Genomic DNA, 21,864 nt, shown 5'->3' on the forward strand with positions numbered 1-21,864 from the left:
CTACAGGATGAGAACAGAAATTGTGCTCTGGCGGCACGGCAGCAGCAGGAGGCCCCATTAGCTAAGGTGGTGCTTCAGGTTAAGAACAGTTTCAGGTTAAGAACGGACCTCCAGAACAAATTAAGTACTTAACCCGAGGTACCACTGTAATAAATAAAATAAAATAATATATGCTAATGAACTTCAAATGTAGCCATGACTGCAGATGTACAATGGGTTGTTTTTACTTGTTGGATTTTCTGCGGAAAAAGGAAATCCAGATTAAATGTAATATTTTTATTTTTTTAAAAAAATACTAGCTGGTATTTTGATGGCAACCATGTCATATGGTTGATGCTATAAAACATTTGTGTGCATCAAATGCTCCGATTTTACAATAAACTCTCATCTGGAGACACACTTTAACTGTTTAACTTAGAATCAGTTGTGCTACTTGTTGAAGTGGTTATGGAGAGTTAAAGAGCAGGGAATGTAATGGAGAGTTTTAGGGGAAACAAGTCAATAGAACAGAATGGCTGTATCAACGTCGCTGAAACATAGAAAAGGAATTCAGAGCTGTTATCTCCAAATGTTGTATTTTGTAATTTTGTTCGAAGTGGAACAGATTCCCACGAGAGGTGGTGGACTCTCCTTCCTTGGAGGTTTTTAAGCAGAGTTTGGATGGTTGTCTGTCATGTATGAAGTACATGTGATCCAGAATTGGCCTCCACAGTCACTTACAGACTCATTGTTAAAACCATGTTTATGGAAGACAATCTTACTTGGCTATGAGTGATCGCCAAAGAAGGAAAGAAGAAGAATGAAGTAGCTGAGATTTCTACACTGAAAGGGGTTGGTCTCCTCCAGCTCTACAACTCTACGATTCTATATTATAGGCATATTTACAATCACTTTGGATATATGATTGGTCTACTGAATGTGGCACACGGTTTGAAGAAGCTTTTTAAAAAAATCATTAAATAACAATTTAATCCTGAATTGGACAATGCAGATTTATTTTTATTATTATTTTGGAAAATGTAATTCACAAACTGCCAGTTACAGATAGGTAGCCGTGTTGGTCTGCCATAGTCAAAACAAAAAAAAATCCTTCCAGTAGCACCTTAAAGACCAACTAAGTTAGTTCTTGGTATGAGCTTTCGTATCTGAAGAAGTGTGCATGCACACGAAAGCTCATACCAAGAACTAACTTAATTGGTCTTTAAGGTGCTACTGGAAGGAATTTTTTTTTGTTTTCACAAACTGCCAAGCATTGTTGGTTTTAATTTGGCTGCCTTAAACACAAGTGTCTTCTGATAATGTGAGTTATTTCATTCCAGATTGCTGCCATGATATAACACTGCCATGTTGCTTATAGGAGGGTACCACCTTTTACTTACTAACTTTGTTTCCTTTGCCCTTAACAGCAGCTTGACTGGCAGAAATTAAACAGGTGACTCTTCCCTCAGTATTTCTCCCCGAGCCAGGAGAAGTTTTTAACTTGTGTAAAAATGGTGGCAATTTAAAACCCAGCAGCACAAAATTTTGCCACATTACGTCAGGTGTATGAAGTGACCTTAACTTTCTGAAGCTGCAAACCTTAGCATTCGACTCGCTTCAGTGCTACTTGCTGGCTAGAATCCAGTTATATCAGTTTGATTGGTTTATATGTCAGGCTGATTTAGACCTAACAGGGATTTTATGGCGTCCTTTATACCATCCGCCCCAAATACAATTTAGCAGATTTAATTTCTGGTTCAAAATTGTTTATGCTAATACAATGTACTTTCTTTTAATTAAAAAAAAAAGCCAACAAGCAACAGATGCCGTATTACTATTTTATAATTGTCATTTTGATTCTAATATTTCTTTTATTTCTAGACACAAAGGGAACAGAGAGTTCTTTTATTTTCAAGGTGGGGGTGGGGAGGATTGGCTACTGTGAAGAAGCTCCCTTTAATGTACTGAAGCCATAGAACTTCAATGAGAATTTTAATGTTCTACCTTGATTACCGATTCCTAAAACGAATGCTTTTTAATTTTTTAAAAGAAGCTCTTACAAAAGAAAGGGAAAAAAGACCAGTGGCTTCTAAAATGACAGCAGAGCCACCAACATCCTCAACCTTTATGGTTCACTCTCTCCATCTCAGGACCTGAGAGGGTTGCCATCTGTCTGGAATTTCCTGGACATTTCCAGAAATGTCCAGGCGGAAATCAGAAAAAGGTACAGGGAAATCCGGACGCATGTCAACCCATGTCGGCAGTGTTGTTTTGGGCAGTTTTCCTTTAAAATAGCTCAAAAACCTCAACCCCCCCAAAAAAAATTTCCAAAAAAAAAGCTCCATAACTTTGGGCAAAGCTTTTAAAAGCTCACAACTCTGCCCAACACCCCAATGCTCAACAAATTTTCTGTCCAGATTCTCACGGTTTGAAATATGGCAACCCTAACTTAGAATCAATGAATTGCAGAGCTGGAAGGGACCCTCAGGGTCATCTAGTCCAGCCCCCTGCAAAACAGGAATCTTTTGTCCAACCCATAATCCTGAGATTAAGAGTCTCATTCTCTACTGACTGAGCTATGTTGAATTTAGGGGACTGAACAACCTTAGGGCCCATCTTACACGTTTACCTGGGAATAAGTTCCATTGAACACACCAGGACTTTACTCCCAAGTAGACACATGTAGAATTGTACTGCTAATGGGTAGCAATGAGTACTGAGCTGAGTGCAAGAGGACACCCTCAGGTGCTGCCTTCAGAAACAGCTCAGCCTGAAACTCCGGTTCCCCTCCAGCTCCACTTCCTGGGTCATGTTGTCTTACATGCCCTTCCTCTGTGACTCAATTCATTTCTCAGCACCGACGTTCATTAATTAGGCCTCTCTAAAGTGCAGCTTCGTCTCATCCGTTTCCACTTCTAATCATTTCCATTTATCCACATCAGTTCTTGAGAGACGTCTGCTCAGTCGATCAAATCTGTCATTTATTTGTGCAGTGGATTTGACAGACCTAGCATTATCTCCAAGAATGAAAGCCGAGAAAATCAATGGAAAAATTATTTATTCTCTCCTCTCTGTAAAAAACAAACTCCTTTCTCCATTCCCACATGCATACGCATGGCACTTTTGTTTACTGCGAGAACTGCTACTAATATAAACAACCGTCACTGCTGAGGGCAGAAGGGAAAGATAAAGCTTTTTGACTTGACTTCACAAAGAGAGCCATCCCAGTTTCCTGAGGAAGGGAGTTGTGCTGCTGCAATAGTAAAGGGCCTGCTTCTTTGAAGCCTGTAATTTAGTCTCAACATGCATTAGATTCAGTTGCAAGGCCTAAACAGTAGTTGGATGTTCACAAAGAAGAAGGTGTTTCTTGAAATAATCAGAGATAATTCATGTGACCATCCAGTTTGCAGTAAGGAATTAAGCAAAATTAATGAGAGGAATTCCATGTGCACAAAGCCTGTACACCAATAAAGAGGATTTCCTTTAAAACATGATGGGTAAATGGAATTAGCATACAGAAATCTGTTTTATTCTTAATTATATATTCAGTGGAGAGCTGGAATTGAAGGGAAGGGAAGGGCAGTTCTGGCCTATCAGTTAAAGGGTGGGCCCAGCCTACCTAGACATTATTGTGGGGGTCTCAGTATTTAAGAGTTGCCATATGTCTGGAATTTCCCAGACATATTTGGAATACTGCAGTTGGCAGCAGTGTCCAGGTGGAAATCAGCAAAATGTCTGGGAAAATCCGGATGTATGGCAGCCCATGTAGGCAGTGCTGTTTTTGCCGATTTCCCAACAACTTTGGGCAATCTCAACAACTTTGCCAGAAGAAAGCTCAACAACTTTTCTGTCCGGATCTTTACTGTTTGAAATATGGCAACCCTAAGTATTTAGCATTTAACTTGTTATCATTTAAGAGACACAATAGAAATATTTACAAAACTAACAGAGTTTATTTTAAAAATCTGATTGAATTGAAATGTTGTTGGTGATATCACACTTTAGTCATGCTGATTAGACCCATTACAATCAACAGACTTGACTAAGTTAAATCTACTTATTTCAGTGGGTCTGGGTATGACTCAGCTATGTATCTAAATCTAATATCACACACACTTATCTGCAGCAGACTCCAGAACACTTCAGGTTTTTGTGTGTTTGATTATATGTTTGTTTGGTTTTCATCAGACTGCATGCTTAATATGGAATTATGGTCTCTGAGGAGGCACAGTTTGATGTAAGGAGTTGGGTGCCTCACTCCTTCTTCTCGGGTTCGAATTCCACCCCTGGTAGTATGATCATATAAAATGGAACTAATCAAGTGCTTTTTTTAAAAAAATAAACATTGCTGCTTATAGCATAATAGGACTTCGATATATAGGTGCATCAATGTGTTTTTCATTATTTCTGCCCACCTGTTTGTGCAGCCTCTTGTTATTTGCCTCACATTTCTCTCACCTTGACAGCCTTCAAGAGGAAGCCTGAAGGGGGTTTCATGTGGGAAGAAAACATGATTCCATTGGGCATGAAGCAAATGCCCACTTAGAAGAGATCCCTGTGATCTTAAAGGAATCTAGCCCATGTTTTATGTGTTCCAGTTCACCGCAATCTGGAGCAGTTCCAGCCTAAGTTTTACAAAAAGTTCAGGAGCTCTAAAAGACTTAGGACTCAGCTAGATAGGTAAAGAAAAAGTGATTTTTATGTGTTGTATATGTGATATATCATTGTGCCCCCAGACGGTGCTGTGGAGCCCCGTTTTCCTCTACCTGTTTTCTCTGTTTAAATTTACAACGCGTTTAACTGAAACGCTTCCCTTCGATGTGTCTAGATTCAGCCTAGGCCCTAAGGTGATTGTAGTGATAGATTTCCTTTGCCATTTTTTATTCTTATGAGGATTTTAATTGACAATTAATTGCCCTGTCAAATCACACACTCTACTTTCAGAGTGGACCCCATCTAATAGCCCTTCATGGATTACGCTGCCACAGAAGCCACTTGAAGCTTCTCTAAGTCAAGGAAGAACGGAAAGAAAAGTAGTTAAGGCTCTCCATAAGCAATTCACACATTTTCACATTTGCTTGAATATGTGCCACGGTTGGAGCTGAAGAGAAATAAAGTGATATCAGCTATGTGCCACAGGCTGCCTTCCCTCAGCAGTGTCAAGAGAACCAAGCCTGACCTACTTTACCCGGCTCATATCTTTCTAGAATATTCCCTGTAGCAAAAGTATGATGACTAGAGCAGAGGGAATACAGAGAGGAAATAGAGTACACCAGACATAGCACCGTAATGGTGTGTCCTCTTTAACACTTGGACTGCAGGCTTCCAAACTTCCAACACATCCTTCAAGTATTCTTGAAATGAATGAAACGCAAGCAAAAACACTTCCCTGTCAAAAACAGCATTTTTAAAACTGAAACTTCTAAAACAATGTTTGCAGTCTCAAGCTCAACCCTTTGAAAGGGCCATAAGGTGGCTACTTTCCGCACAGATATATAACAGAGAAGCACTGCATGTTTGGGATATATTGTATATATATTTAAATTAAAGGTTCCACCCCACATGCCCTAGTGACATGGACACCACCAGCAGTTGGTTAAATGATTTTGATATCATCTTAAAATCCCCGTGGGCCCTAGTTGTTCTGCTGGACTGAGATTTTTGCTAAGGCTTTTCAATGAAAAGAATGATATTATGCAGAGGGAGCTGGGTATCTTAAGGTAGAATCATAGAGTGGGAAGGGACCTTTGGGGGCATCTAGTCCAACCCCCTGCAATGCAGGAATCTCAGCTAAAGCATCCATGACAGATGGCCATCCAAACTCTGCCTTCCAAGTAAGGAGAGTCCACAACCTCCCAAGGGAGACTGTTCCACTGTCGAACAGCTCTTACTGTCAGAAAGTTTTTCTGTATGTTTAGTCAAAATCTCCTTGACACCACTGGTTGCTTGAAGCCATTGGTTTGAGTCCTATCCTCCAGAGCAGGTAAGGACAACCTTCTCGTATACATCGTGAAATGTTTTAAGATCGTCAGAGGAGTCTCAACTTAGAGTCCTGTGACCTTCGAAGGTTACAAAGAATAAGGACTTCCTGGGGGTTGCCCAGCCTCAGTGTTATGGAACTTGCTCCCTACAAAAACCTATCTAGCCTGCTCCTTAATGTGTTTCCATAGGATGGCATGGTTTTTAGACACTTAACGATCTTCTGCTTGTCAGCATTGCAAGGATCACCAGCTCATGTTTGTTTTACATTCTGTCTGAGAGAAAGGAGGGGGTGGAAGCTACTCTTCCAGACTTCCTAGTACTGTGAGGTTTTTCCTTTGATCTGTCTAGAGAGAAGATGGCAGTATGAGAGAGCTGTTTCTCTCGTACATGTTTGTTATGTTCTTTTATTTGTTTAATCAGTAGAAATAAATTAGGCATGCTACAAAACCTCCACGGCTTTGCTTCCGTTACTCTGCTGCATTTGAGGTGCTCACGTGAGCAAATGTGAGTCCACTAAACCAGGACCTATTCCTCAGGAATGCTGTGTTGCTGTTCCTATGTTCCTGTGATTGGAAGGTCAGAGAAGGTGCTCCCGACACCCAGCCCATGCAGGCACTGAAGATGTGGGCTGAACATGGGTGTACGGAAACTGCTCCCCCCGCCCCCAGCGCCACCTCCAACAGCCTCCACTGATAAGGAAATGACATGACTTTTTTTGAAGACCGAAATTTGTTTTGGCTATTCTTTTGTGCACAATGAGAACATGTAAGTTTTACTGGTGGCATGCTCTGCCACCGAGCTAATAATGTTCATTTGAGCATCGACAGGCACCACTATTAGGGAGCCCCATGAACATGATGAATGCATGAAAAGAGCTCCATCATACATCTTATAAGAAATGGTTAGTGTAAGTTGTCAATAGAATAGGCCTCACTCCTATATACCACAGGCCAGTGGCGTAGCGTGGGTTGTCAGCACCCGGGGCAAGGCAAGTAATTTGGGCCCCCTAACCCGTGGATTTGTGCCCCCTAACCCATGGATTTGCGCCCCCTTACCCTAACCCCCAGATGTTGCGCCCGGTGCGGCCGGCCCCCCCTGCACCCCCCACGCTACTCCACTGCCACAGGCACAAACATGTACAGAGCACTCCTCAATGAGCAGGGAAGAAAATGCAGAGGAGTAGATATTGGCCTTAATTAAAGTGGTTTTGGGGGGCAGGGGCGGGGAGGCTTTCAGATAAAATTGCATCTAAAAGCAGCACCTAAAAAAGCAAAGCTGATTGGGGTAAATTATTTTTTAGCTGGGTTGCTGAAAGGATTGACAGAAGACATACGGGATATTCCAAATAGAGGGATACTGCAGAGAAAAATAAAGAGGGATAACACACATATTAGGGCAGAGATGAGGGATCTGTGCCTCCTGTGGATGTTATTAGACTCTAATTCCCATTACTGCTATTTTTCTAGAAAAAGAGGTGCCAGAACTCACAATGAACACCTCCCCTGTTCTCTTAGAATGGCAATGGTGGCAGGCTGAGAGGTGCCGGAACTGAGTTCCAGTGAGTTTCGGATAAAAAAAAAGCCCTGCTCATAACCCCAACCAGCATGACCAATGGTCAGGGATGATGGGAGTTGTACTCTGGCAACATCCAGAGGGCCACAGTTTACCTAACCCTTTAGTAAGGAGAGAACTCAACTGAGTCCAGGGAGCCTTACATCAAGCATGCTTAGGGTTGCAAAGCCTTCAAATAGTCCTACTACTTTACAAGATAGTTTCTAAATGTGACCCAGCCCATAGAGACACTATAAAGGGGTATTTGGCAGTGCTTAATTTCTAAAAATGAAAGTTATCAGTACTGAATATAAACTGGAATTCACATTCATTCACCCCAATTTCCAGCCATTTTCAGGTTGTTTAGTACTTAGGGACATGCATTCTGCATTCAGGGGCATTTCTGTATCTATTATGACTTGACACATTTTGCTCCTGTGCCCTGACATTGAAGACAAGCTGCAGGGTTAAACACAGATAAGCTCAGGTTTTTTTGGGGGGGGGGGTGGGAGGGGGACTAGATGAAAAGCAAGCTAGAAGGCTTTCACTATGGGAATCTTATCTATGAGCTGAGGAGGCCTTACCTTGACCTTTGCATACAGTGGGCTTTCCTTTACCCAAATTCTTTTCTCTCACACACATTTAAGATATGGAAATGCTGTAGTGTTCACTATTCACCAGTAAAGGGGATGGAGATAGGGGAGAGTGAAAAACGCAGAAGGTCCCTACTTACAGCCAATCAACATGACGCAGATGGAAAAGATTTTCTCTGAGTTGGTGTTTGGAGACACATTTCCAAATCCGACGCTGGTCAGGCTGCTGAAGGTGAAATAAAGTGCTGTGACGTATTTGTCCTTGATAGATGGTCCAGAGCTGCTATCACTCCGGTTATAATGCTTTCCCAGTTGCTGTCCCAGGGAATCCAACCAGCCAATTTTACGAGCCAGGTAATCCCTTTCGACGTTCCCAATGGCGTACCAGATGCAAGCCAGCCAGTGAGCAATGAGGGCAAATATGCACATAAGTAACATCAGAACAGCAGCACCATATTCAGAGTATCTATCCAGTTTCCGCGCGACCCTCACCAAACGGAGAAGTCTAGCTGTCTTCAGAAGGCCAATCAGGGTTGTTGTCTGCAGGAGCAAAATAATAATAATAATAATAATAATAATAATAATAATAATAATAATGCAATTTAAGAACAGCAATAGGTTTCTTAAATTCCACAACAAGCTGTGGAAAACCACCAAGGTGACTGCAGCAGTGAATATTTGTACTTTTAATACAGTGGTACCTCGGTTGTCAAACGTAATCCGTTCCAGAGGACTGTTCGGCTTTCAAAACGTTTGACAACTGAGGCGCAATGGGAGATCAGCAAATTCTATTGAGAAAAATGGAGAAACGTGCCTCAGAAGCTGTTTGACTTCCGAGGCACGTTCGAGAATGGAAGCATTCTCTTCCGGGTTTTCAGCGTTTGGGTTCCAAATTGTTCGGCTTCTGAGATGCTCAAAAACCAAGGCTCCACTGTATATAGATTTAGAAATAAATAAATAAATAAATAAATAAAGGAATTTCCCACTACGAGGATTTCTTCACAGAAATTAGGAAACACAAGTTGGGATAAGATGAGCTACTTCAGGCAACCCCTATGGGTGTATTAAGGGTCCACTGAACACCGTGTGTCTTAGTTCTAAACAGACATGCGCAGGATTGCAATGCCATTTATTATTGAATGTTTTTTCAGCATAGCTCAGGGCAGCTTGCATAAAATTCCTAGGAGGCCTCCTATCCAGGAAGTAACTAGAGACTACAGATTGCCAGCAAAGTTGACTGATCACATGCATTCAGACCATAGAATAGTGTATGACATTTGTATCTTCAGACAGCTGTTTCCCCACTGTACACAAACAGCTTTTGAATCTCCCTTCTTCTTCTTTTTTAATGGTTTGCCATGTGACATTGGAGGAGAGGATGCTGATTGCTGAGCAATGCTCACCCAAAGGCACATTGGGCACATCGAAATCATAATCATATGCTACTTTCCCACAATGGTGCTCCAAGTGGTGCTCAGCATGCCAAACGAACAACAATAAAGAGAACTGTATATATTTTAAGAACAATGTTGAATAATCATAATGTCAATGATAAATACAGAAAATAGATCCATACAAAAAGAGTATAAAAAAGCTAACCTAATTTAGCGGTTTAAAACTAAGCAGGATAAACCACTGTGGAGTTCTTTAAGTCTTCTCAGTTATTAACATCTGTGTCTACACATAACAAGAGCAAACCAGTCTCATTTTCAATAACATACAGTGGAGCCTTGGTTCTTGAACTGAATCCGCTCCGGAAGTCCATTCAACTCCCGAAACCATTCGAAAACCATGGCACAGCTTCCGATTGGCTGCAGGAGCTTCCTGCACGCAAGTTGAAACTACATTGGACATTTGGCTTCTGAAAAACGTTCGAAAACCAGAACACTTTTCGGTGTTCGGCTGCCAATTTGTTCGTCAACTAAGCCATTCGAGAACCAAGGTACCATTGTATTATAAACCTGCAGGCCAGAGGTGTATGAGCTACTGTCCCCCACTCCTTCAAGACTTTTCAGCTGCTTCCCCCAAAGATCCCTCAATGCAGATTATAAGCTCCTGGTTGTATCCATGCTAAGCACATGGGAAGCTGCATTATCTACTTCATGCAGGTGTCTCTATACCGACAAGCACCAAGCTCTCGAGGGTTTCAGATGTGTGTCTTTCCCAGTCCAACTTGCAAGTGCCAAGGGCTGAATGTGGGCTTTTGTTGCAAGCAAAGATTGTGCCCTATCACTGAACAACAGCCCTGCCCATCAAAGGTACTGAAGCACTCTTCAGCTTCATTGGATTCAATGGGGGGATGTTATATGAATGCTCACACCACTGTCTGACCAGTGTTAGGAACTCAGTGTTAGATCAGATCCAGCTGGGCAGTTCTTGTGCAGTTCAAGCTGACCAGGGTGTAAATCTGCCTACCTTAAATGGTCAGATGGCATTGTAGCCTGGCCACAGGCCTGGTCATAGATCCGGCAGCTGGCTGGGGAGGATTGCAGGCCTGTCTGCAGATTGGTGTATGGCAGGTGGACTTGGGTCCAGGCATTCCCCAGGGGGTAGGCCCAACCGGGCAATGGGCCTCGCTTGAGTCTGCCCCCTGAGAAATAAGTACAGGTGAGCCCAGCATCCCTCCTCTGTTTTTCTGTCAGTCTATCTAGGATAGGATTTAGGGTTGCCATACATCCAGAATTCCCCAGACGTCAAAAATAGTGTCCAGGCGGAATTTCCGAAAATCACGAAAAATGTCCTGGGAAACTCAGGCATATGGCAACCCATGTTAGAAGTGTTGATTTGGGGGCAAATTTCCTAAAACTAAAGCTCCACAATTTTGCCCCTCCCCCCCCAAAAGAAATCTTAATAACTTTTCACTTTTTGAAATATGGCAACCTTATAGGATTCAAATTACAGATCTGCACCACTTTCTAATTTGGCTCTAAAACGTTCTACTGTCGTCAGTTACAGAGCCTTATCCATTATTAACCCTATAATGCTGAACATTATGCAACACTATAAATAGTGGCCGCAGGAGCTCCCTCTGCCCTTCAAATCTACTTAGGCGGGATGTGTAATATTAATGGAGAAAGTCAATAATGATGCAAAGTTTGCATATATTCTCCTCCATCATCACCACCACCTCTTTTTATTTCCAGAAAGCATGCATAATACATGATGTTTAACAACCGAAAACATTTAAGGTTCTAGTGGGAGAAATCAGCCTACTAGTTTCCACTAAGTACCATGTTAAAAGTTTGAATAAACCTTTATATATTTTATGCGTTGCTGAATTTAGAACTCAATAATCTTAGCCTTGCAATAAGGGGGAGTGGGAGAGAGAGAAGTATTCCACGGGCCATGTTTGTTGAAAACAACATATTCTATTTATGCTAAATTTTCAACTTCCTTCCTGCAACAGCACAATGTGATAGCTCAGTAATAGCAGCTAACTGTGTCATTACTACATAATGGCAGTGCCAACGCATTAAGAAGCTGGCACAGCCATCGACATCCGCTGTGGGTGTATTTGAAAAGTGTGGTCTAGCTATGAACACTGCCATATTTATTCTAGGCCTCCCCCCACCCCCCACCAAGGCAAACATGCATGACTATAGGAGATCTGCCATTCACAGAGTAAAGCATCAAGATAATTTTGACAAGGAGAAGTTAAAAAAAGGTGAACAAATAGTGTTACCCTTCAAAGGAGGGTGGAATGAAAAGGCTGACCCTTCAGCCAAAAGAAGACAAACTCAGCGCGTGGAAAGAGTTCCTATCTATCCCTGCAGCATAAACCTAGAGATATCCCAGTGGATATCTCCTAAAAGCTGGGACCGGTTCCTCATAGGCCCTCTCACGGATTTGCTTGTGAGGGGGAAAGTTGTAGTTTAATCAATAAGCATGTCAGCTGTGAATTAGGACACCCCTAGGTCAAATCTTGTATTTGCAACAAACTCACTAGGTGGTCTAGGCTAGCCTTCTCTAATGTAATGTCCTCCGAGTGTTTTGGACTTTGGCTGCCCTCAGCCCAGCCAGCATGCCCAATGATTATAGGTGATTGGAGCTGTAGTTCAAAACATCAGCAGGGGACCATGGGATTAGGGCCAGTGATACGGAGGCTGTGCCCCGCTAGATACTGTTGGATTCCAACTCCCTTCTCTTTGTAGTTTTTGTTGTAGTCATGTTTTTAATATTCTGTTGGGACCCACCCAGAGTGGCTGGGGAGGCCCAATCAGATGGGTGGGGTATAAGTAAATAACAACAACAACAACATAGTCCAGCAGGTTCTACATCTTTGGCCTAGGCAGTTCCACTACACACAGTGTAGGAATAACACTAGACCACCAGGTTGCCTATTGAAGCTTGACTGTTGAATTAACTGTGTTGATTCACTGTGCCCAAATACAGCACAGCCACCTTCTAGGATGGTTATAAGCACTACTAAGATACTGTGCATGAAGTATTAACATTTACATTAATTTCAGTGATAATTTTTTTAAGTGTACTTTTGGTCACATATAGAGCAGACGTGGCCAAAGACCTTAAAGTTGTTTCATGGCCCAAGCTCCCCCTCACACGCAGGAGTTCTTGGGGATTGTTTAGGGCCCTTTTGCACCCATAATATTTTAATGTGTTTATGGGTGCGACCCAACACCCACCCCCTGTAGTCTCTCAAGATATTGCAGTAGGCTGTGTTACAAAAGAACTCTAGTCCTCTTGTGACTAGTTAGGATCCCTCAACCTGGGTTTTTGTCAGTAAGAGGTGAAAAGTAGGGTTGGGCTATTTAGTATGGAATAATAGTGTTTGGGTAATAGGAAATGCACAGTTCCTCTCCATGCTCTTAAGCCAGGCTGAGATTGCCTCTATAGGAATGAGACAGAGACCCATGATGGTGTCCAATTTGCCCATAGAGGTTAAGCTCCCAGCCCAAGTTAAGCTCCCTTTTAATATTCTTCAGTGCTTAATAAAGTTGTCCTCGGTCCCAGTTAAATCAAATTTTGACTTCTAATTTTCTTCCAGAAAATAGAGACATTTATTTACTTTGGAAATAAAAATATTCTGCTACATAACTAAATATCAATTTCTCATTCTTTGCCATCTTTAGGATTAGCAAAGGAAAATGACATTCAAAGCAAACTATGTCTATACCAAGTAATTCCATTTCAGGAACTGTGGTCTTCTTCTAGTGCTGAAAAATCCTCTTATCACTTTGAAATCTTTGTGTCGTGTGCTCAACTTGTCGGGATAAAATTTATCCTTCATGAGTGAGACGTGTTTTGAAGTGCTCCAAATCCATCATTAGATTACAGTGATCAAAGCATCACACTTGATTCAGCTCAAAATAGACCCACCTTTATCACAATTAGGTTCTCGGAATTCTTATTTCAGTATTACTAGTTTATGTCTGCCTCCACACCTCCCTTTCTATCTTCTAGAGTTTTAAGGTCAACCCTGGAGACCCTTACTTGAGTTTTCTCATTTTCTGAAGTAAGATAGAGTTGACCAGGGAAAGGGTCTTCTATTGTGTCCTAGTAGTGGAAAACTTCCTCATGGGACTCTTGTCTGATGCTGACACTGATGGGGATTTTTGGTGCTGGACAGAGAACTTTTTATTTGTTGGGCGCTTTACCATAAACCCTTTCCAACTTTTTTTTTAATAAAGAGTTCAATCTATTTTATTAATGTTGTGTCAACAGTGCAAATGAGGCTATGCAAAAACATTTTGTGCCTTTAAATTTTAAGCTGCAGATCAGTGGTAGATCATCTGCTCTACATCGGCAATGTTCCTGATTGAACTGGGATTGTCAAAAGCCCTGTAAAACCACTGCCAGTAGTTTGATGGATCAAGGATCTGATGAAGTAAAAGAGCTTCTTATGAAAACTGTTCTGAAAGTCTCTGGACTGAAGAGTGGGTTATAAGTTCAGTGGTACATCAGTTTAAGAACAGTCTGGTTTGAGAATGATTTGGTTTACAAACTCTACAAAACCGGAAGTAGTGTCCCAGTTTGCGAACTTTACCTAGGTCCAAGAATGGAAGCTGAACGGTGGAAGGGCACTGGCGGCGGGAGGCCTCATTAGTGAAAGCACACCTTGGTTTAAGAATGGACTTCCAGAAGGGATGAAGTTCGTAAACCAAGGTACCACTGTATTTGCAATGCAAGAGAGAGACCTGTGCAACATTCCATGAACACTATTTTGTTTATGCATGTCAGACCAGGAGAAGAGAATACAAATGTCTACAGTCCCCATTTCTGACTTCTCTGCATTCATCCAAAGCTTTCTCTGAACAGAGTCTTCACATATAAAAGTTGTATGTGCACAGGCTCTTTCCAATTAGACCTCATGCATACACAGCTTGCAGATACCCAGGGCCAGCTCTCCATTAGCTAGTGTGAGGGGGCTGCCTCAGGCGGCAATTCTGGAGGACAGAGATATGTGTGCTATGCATATGGATGTAAAGAGGCAGTGGTTTTTGTCCAATCCTATGTTTATTGTAACCAGTGCCAGTGGTGTATCATGGGGGTGGCAGTGGGGCTGTTGAGATTAGGAAAGTCTTTGTCGAGCACCTGCAGTTCAGAAGGGATGGGTTCTGTCTAACCTCAGTGAGGAGGGAGTGCCACAAGTTTGGGCCCGCAATACAAGATGCATTACTTTTGGTAGTTACAAGCTGTGCATCTGAACCATGGGGGAGCACTAACAAAGCCCCCCTTTGGTGGTTGAGGAGGGATCACAAATAGGGACAGGGCTATTGCACTCAGGTCCAGCTTGTGAGCTTCTTGAGGCATCTAGCTGGCCACTGTGAGAAGCGGATGCTGGACTTGGGCTGATCCAGCAGGGTCACTCTCCTTGGTGTGTCTCCTTCCAAGGGCAGGGAATTCTGGTGCATCTGAGTACTGGGAATGATTGACTGACAGAAGCCCTGCTCTGGCATTCATCTGGGCAAAAGGAAGGCATGGAGAAGCTTGTTCAGAGCTACAGCAGCTCCCCAAGGATACCTGTTTCTCAGTTTTGATTACTGAATCCTTCAGTAATGCTAATAGTATTTCAGCCTTCCATTTCCAGAACCCTGGTGCTAAATTGATTTATGATTAGTGGCTCTTTAGCTGAAGGGCAGGTATATGCTAGGGCCTGATGAAGCAGACTAGCGAATGTATTATGATGCATTAGTCTGTCTGATTGTGGAGCTGCACTTAGGGAGGTATTCCATAGGTATTCAGCTGCTTGGATGAATGCATTCTAATTAACAAAACAAACATGGACCAAAACTGTTTTCTTTCTGATATTGAAAAAACTTTATTTTTAACCTGACTGTCACACTTTTGCTTCCGCCCAGGCAGTTTTGCCTCTTCCACATAATTTATTCTCATTTATTCTCTTTCTTTACTGTTCTACATTTTTGTAAACATGCAGAAGAAAGTTACTCTTTTTTAAAGTGGTTTTCATACTATCTCCTGAGAAACACTTTGGGGTCCTCTGGAAGCTGATCAGGGAGTTGTCAGTGACAAAAGCCACAATGATGGCCAGCCTTCCTTCTATGGCAGCTATCCCAATGTTGTTATTGATTTCCCCCTGCAGGGCTAACCCTCCAAAAAGGGTCATCAACAAGGTGCCCGTGAGCACAATGGCGCCCTTGATGTCTTCCCTTGGTGCCCACGAGGCATTTGAGCACACACACCCGACAAATTTGCAACCAGACTAGGTTTAAAGTTTTACAATTATCTAATAAATTTCAAGACAACTTGGGGTCGGGTTACTTGAGGAAGTGTCTCCTTCCAAACTGACTTGCCTGGTCTCCAAGATTTGCTAATAAGGTCCTTTGGGTTGTGCCACAGCCTGCAGGGGACCATCTTACAGTGACCATAGGGAGGGCCTTTTCCACGGTGGCACCCCTCTGCATGATGACATTTGTGTGAGTGAAGTGAATGCCCAAAGATGACTTTTGTCTTTAAGATATGTCACATATGTAAGGAAATAACAATATTGCTTGGAGACGTTCAGTAACAACTTTGCCATAAGCATTCTATTTTAACAAATCTTCAGGCTGCGATGCCCAAATGGTGCTACCAAACGCATTGCTTTTAAGTGAGGCTAAATTAAGGTAATCACAATGACATATATTATTTGGATAGGTTTACCTAGCTGAACTAAGTAACAGACAAGCAGAACTGGTATGCATTATGACATGCAACCTTTTGATTATTATCTCCCAGCTGGAAGCCAAGAATTTCTAAGCCTTGGAGGAGCATGCCTAGTGATGCTTTTGAAAATGATGCCATTTCATAAAAAAGGATGGTTGACAGCGTTGTTAGCAGGGGTCTTGTTACTGGATAGGCCTTGAGATAATGGAAAAATCTATTTCTTTTTAAAAGACATCTCCATGACTGAGAATGATCATTAGCGAAATATATTGCACCATGGACATTTTACATGTGCTCCCATTCTTGGTATAAAGGGATTGTCACAGAAATATTAAGGTCAAGAGCACAAGAAATAAAAAGCAGCAATAAAAGGTGAAATCCAGGACATTACCAAAGATCTCTCACTACCTATTTAATATGGCCAGGGCATTATAACATGCAATTCTTCAAGAATTATAGGCATGGATATGTGTGAGCTGATATAGTTTATTTATTTATCATACTTTCAACTCACCCTTCCTCTGAGATCAGGGTGACAAACATAAACGTGTTATATCCCCTTTTATCTTTGCAATAATTCTGTGGTTAGGCTGAGAAAGTGTGACAGGCCCAGTGAGTTAGGCTGAGAGACAGTAACCGGCCCAAGGTCACCCAGTTAACTTAATGGACAAACAAGGTTTATTCCCTCATCCTCCATCTCACACCTGTAGTCTTATTTCAGCTATCTCAAAGCAGATATAAAATATATCCAACTTTTAACTGTCAGAAAACATGATGTATGCACAAAGCAGGCGATCACGTAAACTCTTAATAGATAGATGCTAGTCATAGTGAGCTTACCTCATCAGAGCCAGATCCAAATATCAGCAGGTCAAAAGGTATTGCAGCAACCATGTCAATTAGGAACCAGCCTTTGAAGTAGTGGATTGCTATTCTTGCTGGGTCACTTACCACTTCTTCATTCTGGTTCACATATGTTGTTCGGAAGTTTATGACAATGTCAATGATAAACATGATATCCACAATTAAGTCTACCATGCTTAGTGGGTTGCATGAATAGCCACACACCCGCCTCTTCTGTTCTTCGCTATCGTTGAGGAGGAAGGCTGCAGAGTATGGGGTGAAAATGGCCGTGTAGATCACCAGCAGTAAAATCAGCCAGTCCCAGACTGCTTTGAAAGGACTGTAGTGCAATATAGTAAACTTGTTGATGCGAGGCGTTTGGAGTTTATATTCTGGCAGAACATCTGCTCCCAAGGATAGAACCTAGGGAGATAGAAAGAAAAACGAAACACACTGTGTAAGGGTAAACTATTTAGAGCATAACGGGGGGAAATGAGGGACCCACACTGTATAAAGGATAAGTTATCTAGAATAGAAAGCATATATCCAAATGACATTGTTTCTTTAAAGCCAGGATTTGAAGTTCCATTGTGTGAGTGGATCTCTGTTCATGCAGTGAAGAGATACAACTCCAGATACCCATGCTTTTATCCTGCAAAAACATTTCTCAATCTACAAACTGTTTTCTTGGTACCTTCCAGGTTGGTGAATGGAAAACCCCCTGAACCATCTTGGATTCAGTCTCCTTTCACATGCAATATTTTGATTTATTGAAAGATTTCATGTATTCCAAAACCTAGATATTGCAGAGATTCATCATTATGTGATATATATGTGCTTGTGTGATTCACTGGATTAAGATACTATACTAGAAAGAAAAACTATGTGCTGGAAGATACATACATACATACATACATACGTGTGTGTGTGTGTGTGTGTGTGTGTGTGTGAGAGAGAGAGAGAGAGAGAGAGAGAGAGAGAGAGAGATATTTATTTATTATTAAGCACTTTAAATGGCACATTATGTTTGCCATACCACAAAGAAGCTCTGCATTTATGAGCAGGGTTCTCTCCCACTTCTGCAGAAAACATTTCATGCTTGTTAAGGTTCATGGGACACACAGCCAGCAATGGGAATTTGAAGTATAGAGCTCTGGAACACAGTCTCTGTGTGGATTTGATATATATATACACATTTCAATATATATTTACAGAAGGTATAAACTTGAAAAATATGGAAAAGCTAGAGAGTGTTATTCAATCGGAAATACAACAGGTTTTGAGTAGGGCTGTATGGCACAGTCTTCCATTTTGTTTTGCTCTCAGTAACTCATATCTATCTATCTATCATCTATCTATCATCCATCTATCTATCTATCTATCTATCTATCTATCTATCTATCTATCTATCTATCTATCATCTATCATCTATCTATCATCTATCTATCATCTATCATCTATCTCTATCATCTATCTATCATCTATCTATTTATGTCTCTCTCTCTCTCTCTCATCTATCTATCATCTATCTATCTATCTATCTATCTATCATCTATCTATCTATCTATCTATCTATCTATCTATCTATCTATCTATCTATCATCTATCATCTATCTATCTATCATCTATCTATCATCTATCTATCTATCTATCTATCTATCTATCTATCTATCTATCATCTATCTATCATCTATCTATCTATCTATCTATCTATCTATCTATCTATCTATCATCTCTATCATCTATCTATCTATCTATCATCTATCATCTATCATCTATCTATCTATATCTATCATCTATCTATCTATCATCTATCTATCTATCTATATCTATATCTATATCTATCTATCTATCTATCTATCTATCTATCTATCTATCTATCTATCTATCATCTATCTATCTATCATCTATCTATCTATCATCTATCATCTATCTATCATCTATCATCGAGAGATAGATACAGATTTAGCTCTAGATAGATGTAGATATATACCTGTAGATTAAGATTTCAGATTAAAGGGCTTTAGGAAACAGAATTTGGGCTCCTTTTTAAAAAAGTGAACCTCCTTTAATGTAACTTAAAAAAACAGAAACCTCACACCCTCTCCTTAATCACGTAGACAGCATCATTGGTTGAACAAAAGTGCATACTGTGAAAAACTGGGAGGACACCATGGGTTAATAACCACACTTTTCTTTTGAACAGCACAGTAGGGAATGATTACGTTCTACAGAGATTATAAATTGCTTCTAAGCAGCCATTAAGCAACATGGGCAAGGGTGCCGGGATAAATCTATTATTTATTCCTTTGCACTTAACTAATGGAGGCTGGCTGCACTGGTTCATATAAAAAGCTGAATCGCAGCCTTTTTGCCGCACCTGGAGCCACTCCTTTCCCATATGTACCAAAGCTCAATATGTATTGAAAGCTCAAAGAGAGGTGAGTATTTAGGCTCCTCCCTCTCTCCAGGAACCTTTCACTTCTGATCTGTTGTCCCCGCTGCTACTAAACTTACCAACAATTAATCCAGGGACTCACACCCCACTCCTATGGATGAACATAACAAAACAAGTTCAGGGAGCTGAATATTCCTTTCTTTGTAATAAACCCAACCCAGTTCATTGCCCAGTCATGTAGCTTCTCTTTCTTGATCTGCACACATAGTCGTTTGTGCCACTGAAGCCAATGAGACTTCACAGGATTGGCGAGTGTGGCAGAAACTAGCTCACTAGGGTTTGGAAGCTCTAGTGGTGCAAAACTGGAAAAGGAACCCAACTGGGCAGCATAGAGAAGTTGGGCTTGGCTTCAAATAATTTGGGTACTCAGGGCGCACAGGGCAGTTCTATACCTCCCGGCTGCTCTCAGATACCAATCCTGCTACAACATACAGTGTTGCTAGATTCTGCACAGCAGCACTCAAATTCGTCAGTGGATGAGTTGTGCCACAAACTAGATTTAATGAACATATCAGAGTGCTCTGTAAATTAATAGTTAAAGTCTTTTATATAGCAACCTTTTATGATCTTCCACACCTCCCCAATGCTCCTAACCCTTCTTTTAGCTTCTTTTGAATTCTTATAGACTTTTATATTCACCTTCTGTTTTAATACCTTTTAGCTTTTCAGGTTTTAAATGACTGTATTCCTTTTAGGCTGGCCTATGACCGTAATAAAGATTTGTATTGTATTGTATAAGGGCTGGAAGCATCTCTTTGCTTATGGCTTCTGTCACTGAATTAGAGGCCCACTGTCGTAGTCATCAGTAGGAACCTATTCATTCATGGATTCAAAGATAGGCACAGAACGGTGTCAAGTTTCAAAAATCCCATTCAGCTATTTAGAAAAGTGATTCAGGAGACTGACAAGATGATGGAGTGTGTGCCCATGGAAAGAAACCCTGAAACATCTTTCACAACCCCTCTTATATTTCTGAGTTGGCCAGCACTGGCCAGAGTTGCATTCTGTAGTGAATTTTGAGGAAGAAGGTCTAACAACCTGCTTGCACAGCCACCTCTGATGCTGTTGCATGAACCTTCCTGGATTATGAGAAGATGCAGATGCTTTTCTAAACACCTCTCCAAATGCACACTTTGGGGAACCCTGTAGTGGCACACAGAGAAAGCCAATGAGCGCAGCATTGTGCACACCTAATTAGCAGCCGCACAACTACTGTACTTTTCTTTCTGGCACTGCCAGGTGCTTGTTGCCGCAGTTCTTCCCATGCCATCGCTACCTGCAGCATCAATTCTAAAAAACATGCAGGAACGGATGTGGATGTGATGTTTTCGTGTTTGCATGGGTCAAATGATATGTTGGCAAAGCCAAGGAACGGCCCACTGCTTTGTAACCCAGGATCCCTTATATTTCACCAGCAGTTCTGAGACTAGTCCTGTATTCCGATGGTCCTGTGGAGAGTGCCCATGAGCCCTGGAGCACCCTCTCCGAGGGCAGAGACACAGGTATGACCCTGAAGAGGGAAAGCAGACATTGGATGGCTCTTCCCTCCTTTACTACAGAAATAGCTCAGGGCTGCAATACCTCAAGGGCCGCCTCTCTCCATATGAACCTACCTGGACCCAGAGATCACCTTCTGATGCCCTTTTTTGTATGCCTCCTCCACAAGAGGTCCGCAGGGTGGCAACACGAGAAGGGACCTTTTTCTGCACTGGCTCCCCGTTTGTGGAATGCTCTCCCCAGACACGTTCGCGTGGTGCCTTCATTATACACCTTTAGGCGCCAGGCAAAAATGTTCCTCTTTAGCAAGGCCTTTGGCAGATTGATATTCAATGCACTTTTAAAATGTGTTGGGGAGGAGGGGGTTATTGGGTTGTTTTTGTTTTTATTATGTATTTTCTGTTCTTATACTTTGCTTTTATGTTGTAACCACCCCGAGAGTGTAGGAGGTTATACAAATTTAATTAACAAACACTTCCATGGCCTTTGTCCTTATCAGCTGACAAGGTGGTGTGCCAGAGATTCCCAACAAGAGGGAATGGGTCAAAGGGACAAAAATGGGAAAGGGTGAGTAATGACTACTTCTGTCCTGCTGGCCTGAGTCTGGCAGGGCATTGGATGTGGTGGGTTGACAACCTTTTTTCTTCTCTCCCTTTTCCCTACACACATTTACCTAAAAGTAAGCCCCATTGATTTTAATAGGGCTTACTGCTGAGAAATGAATAGGATGAATGGATGAATAGGATTACACTTTAAATATTCATATAGAAAAGAGAATAAAACCCTGTGAATCAACTTTTTTTTCTGGAATAAAGTACAGTATAGACAGATTAAGTC

At 41.6% G+C, this 21,864-nt stretch overlaps 1 protein-coding gene across 12 annotated transcripts in view; it reads right to left on the bottom strand.

Moving 5' to 3' along the window:
* The window catches only part of KCNH7 (potassium voltage-gated channel subfamily H member 7), a 273,427-nt gene that overhangs the window by 37,238 nt on the left and 214,325 nt on the right, over positions 1 to 21,864 (bottom strand). For all 12 annotated transcript variants that reach the window (XM_081928560.1, XM_081928567.1, XM_081928565.1 and 9 more), the window contains 2 exons: positions 17,070 to 17,495; positions 8,246 to 8,645 (listed from right to left, as the gene is read on the bottom strand). In XM_081928560.1, the coding sequence (XP_081784686.1) occupies positions 8,246 to 8,645; positions 17,070 to 17,495 (826 nt within the window). The remainder of the gene's footprint in view (positions 1 to 8,245; positions 8,646 to 17,069; positions 17,496 to 21,864) is intronic.

Source organism: Podarcis melisellensis, assembly GCF_964234715.1.
Source record: "Podarcis melisellensis genome assembly, chromosome: 1".
NCBI lineage: Eukaryota > Metazoa > Chordata > Lepidosauria > Squamata > Lacertidae > Podarcis > Podarcis melisellensis.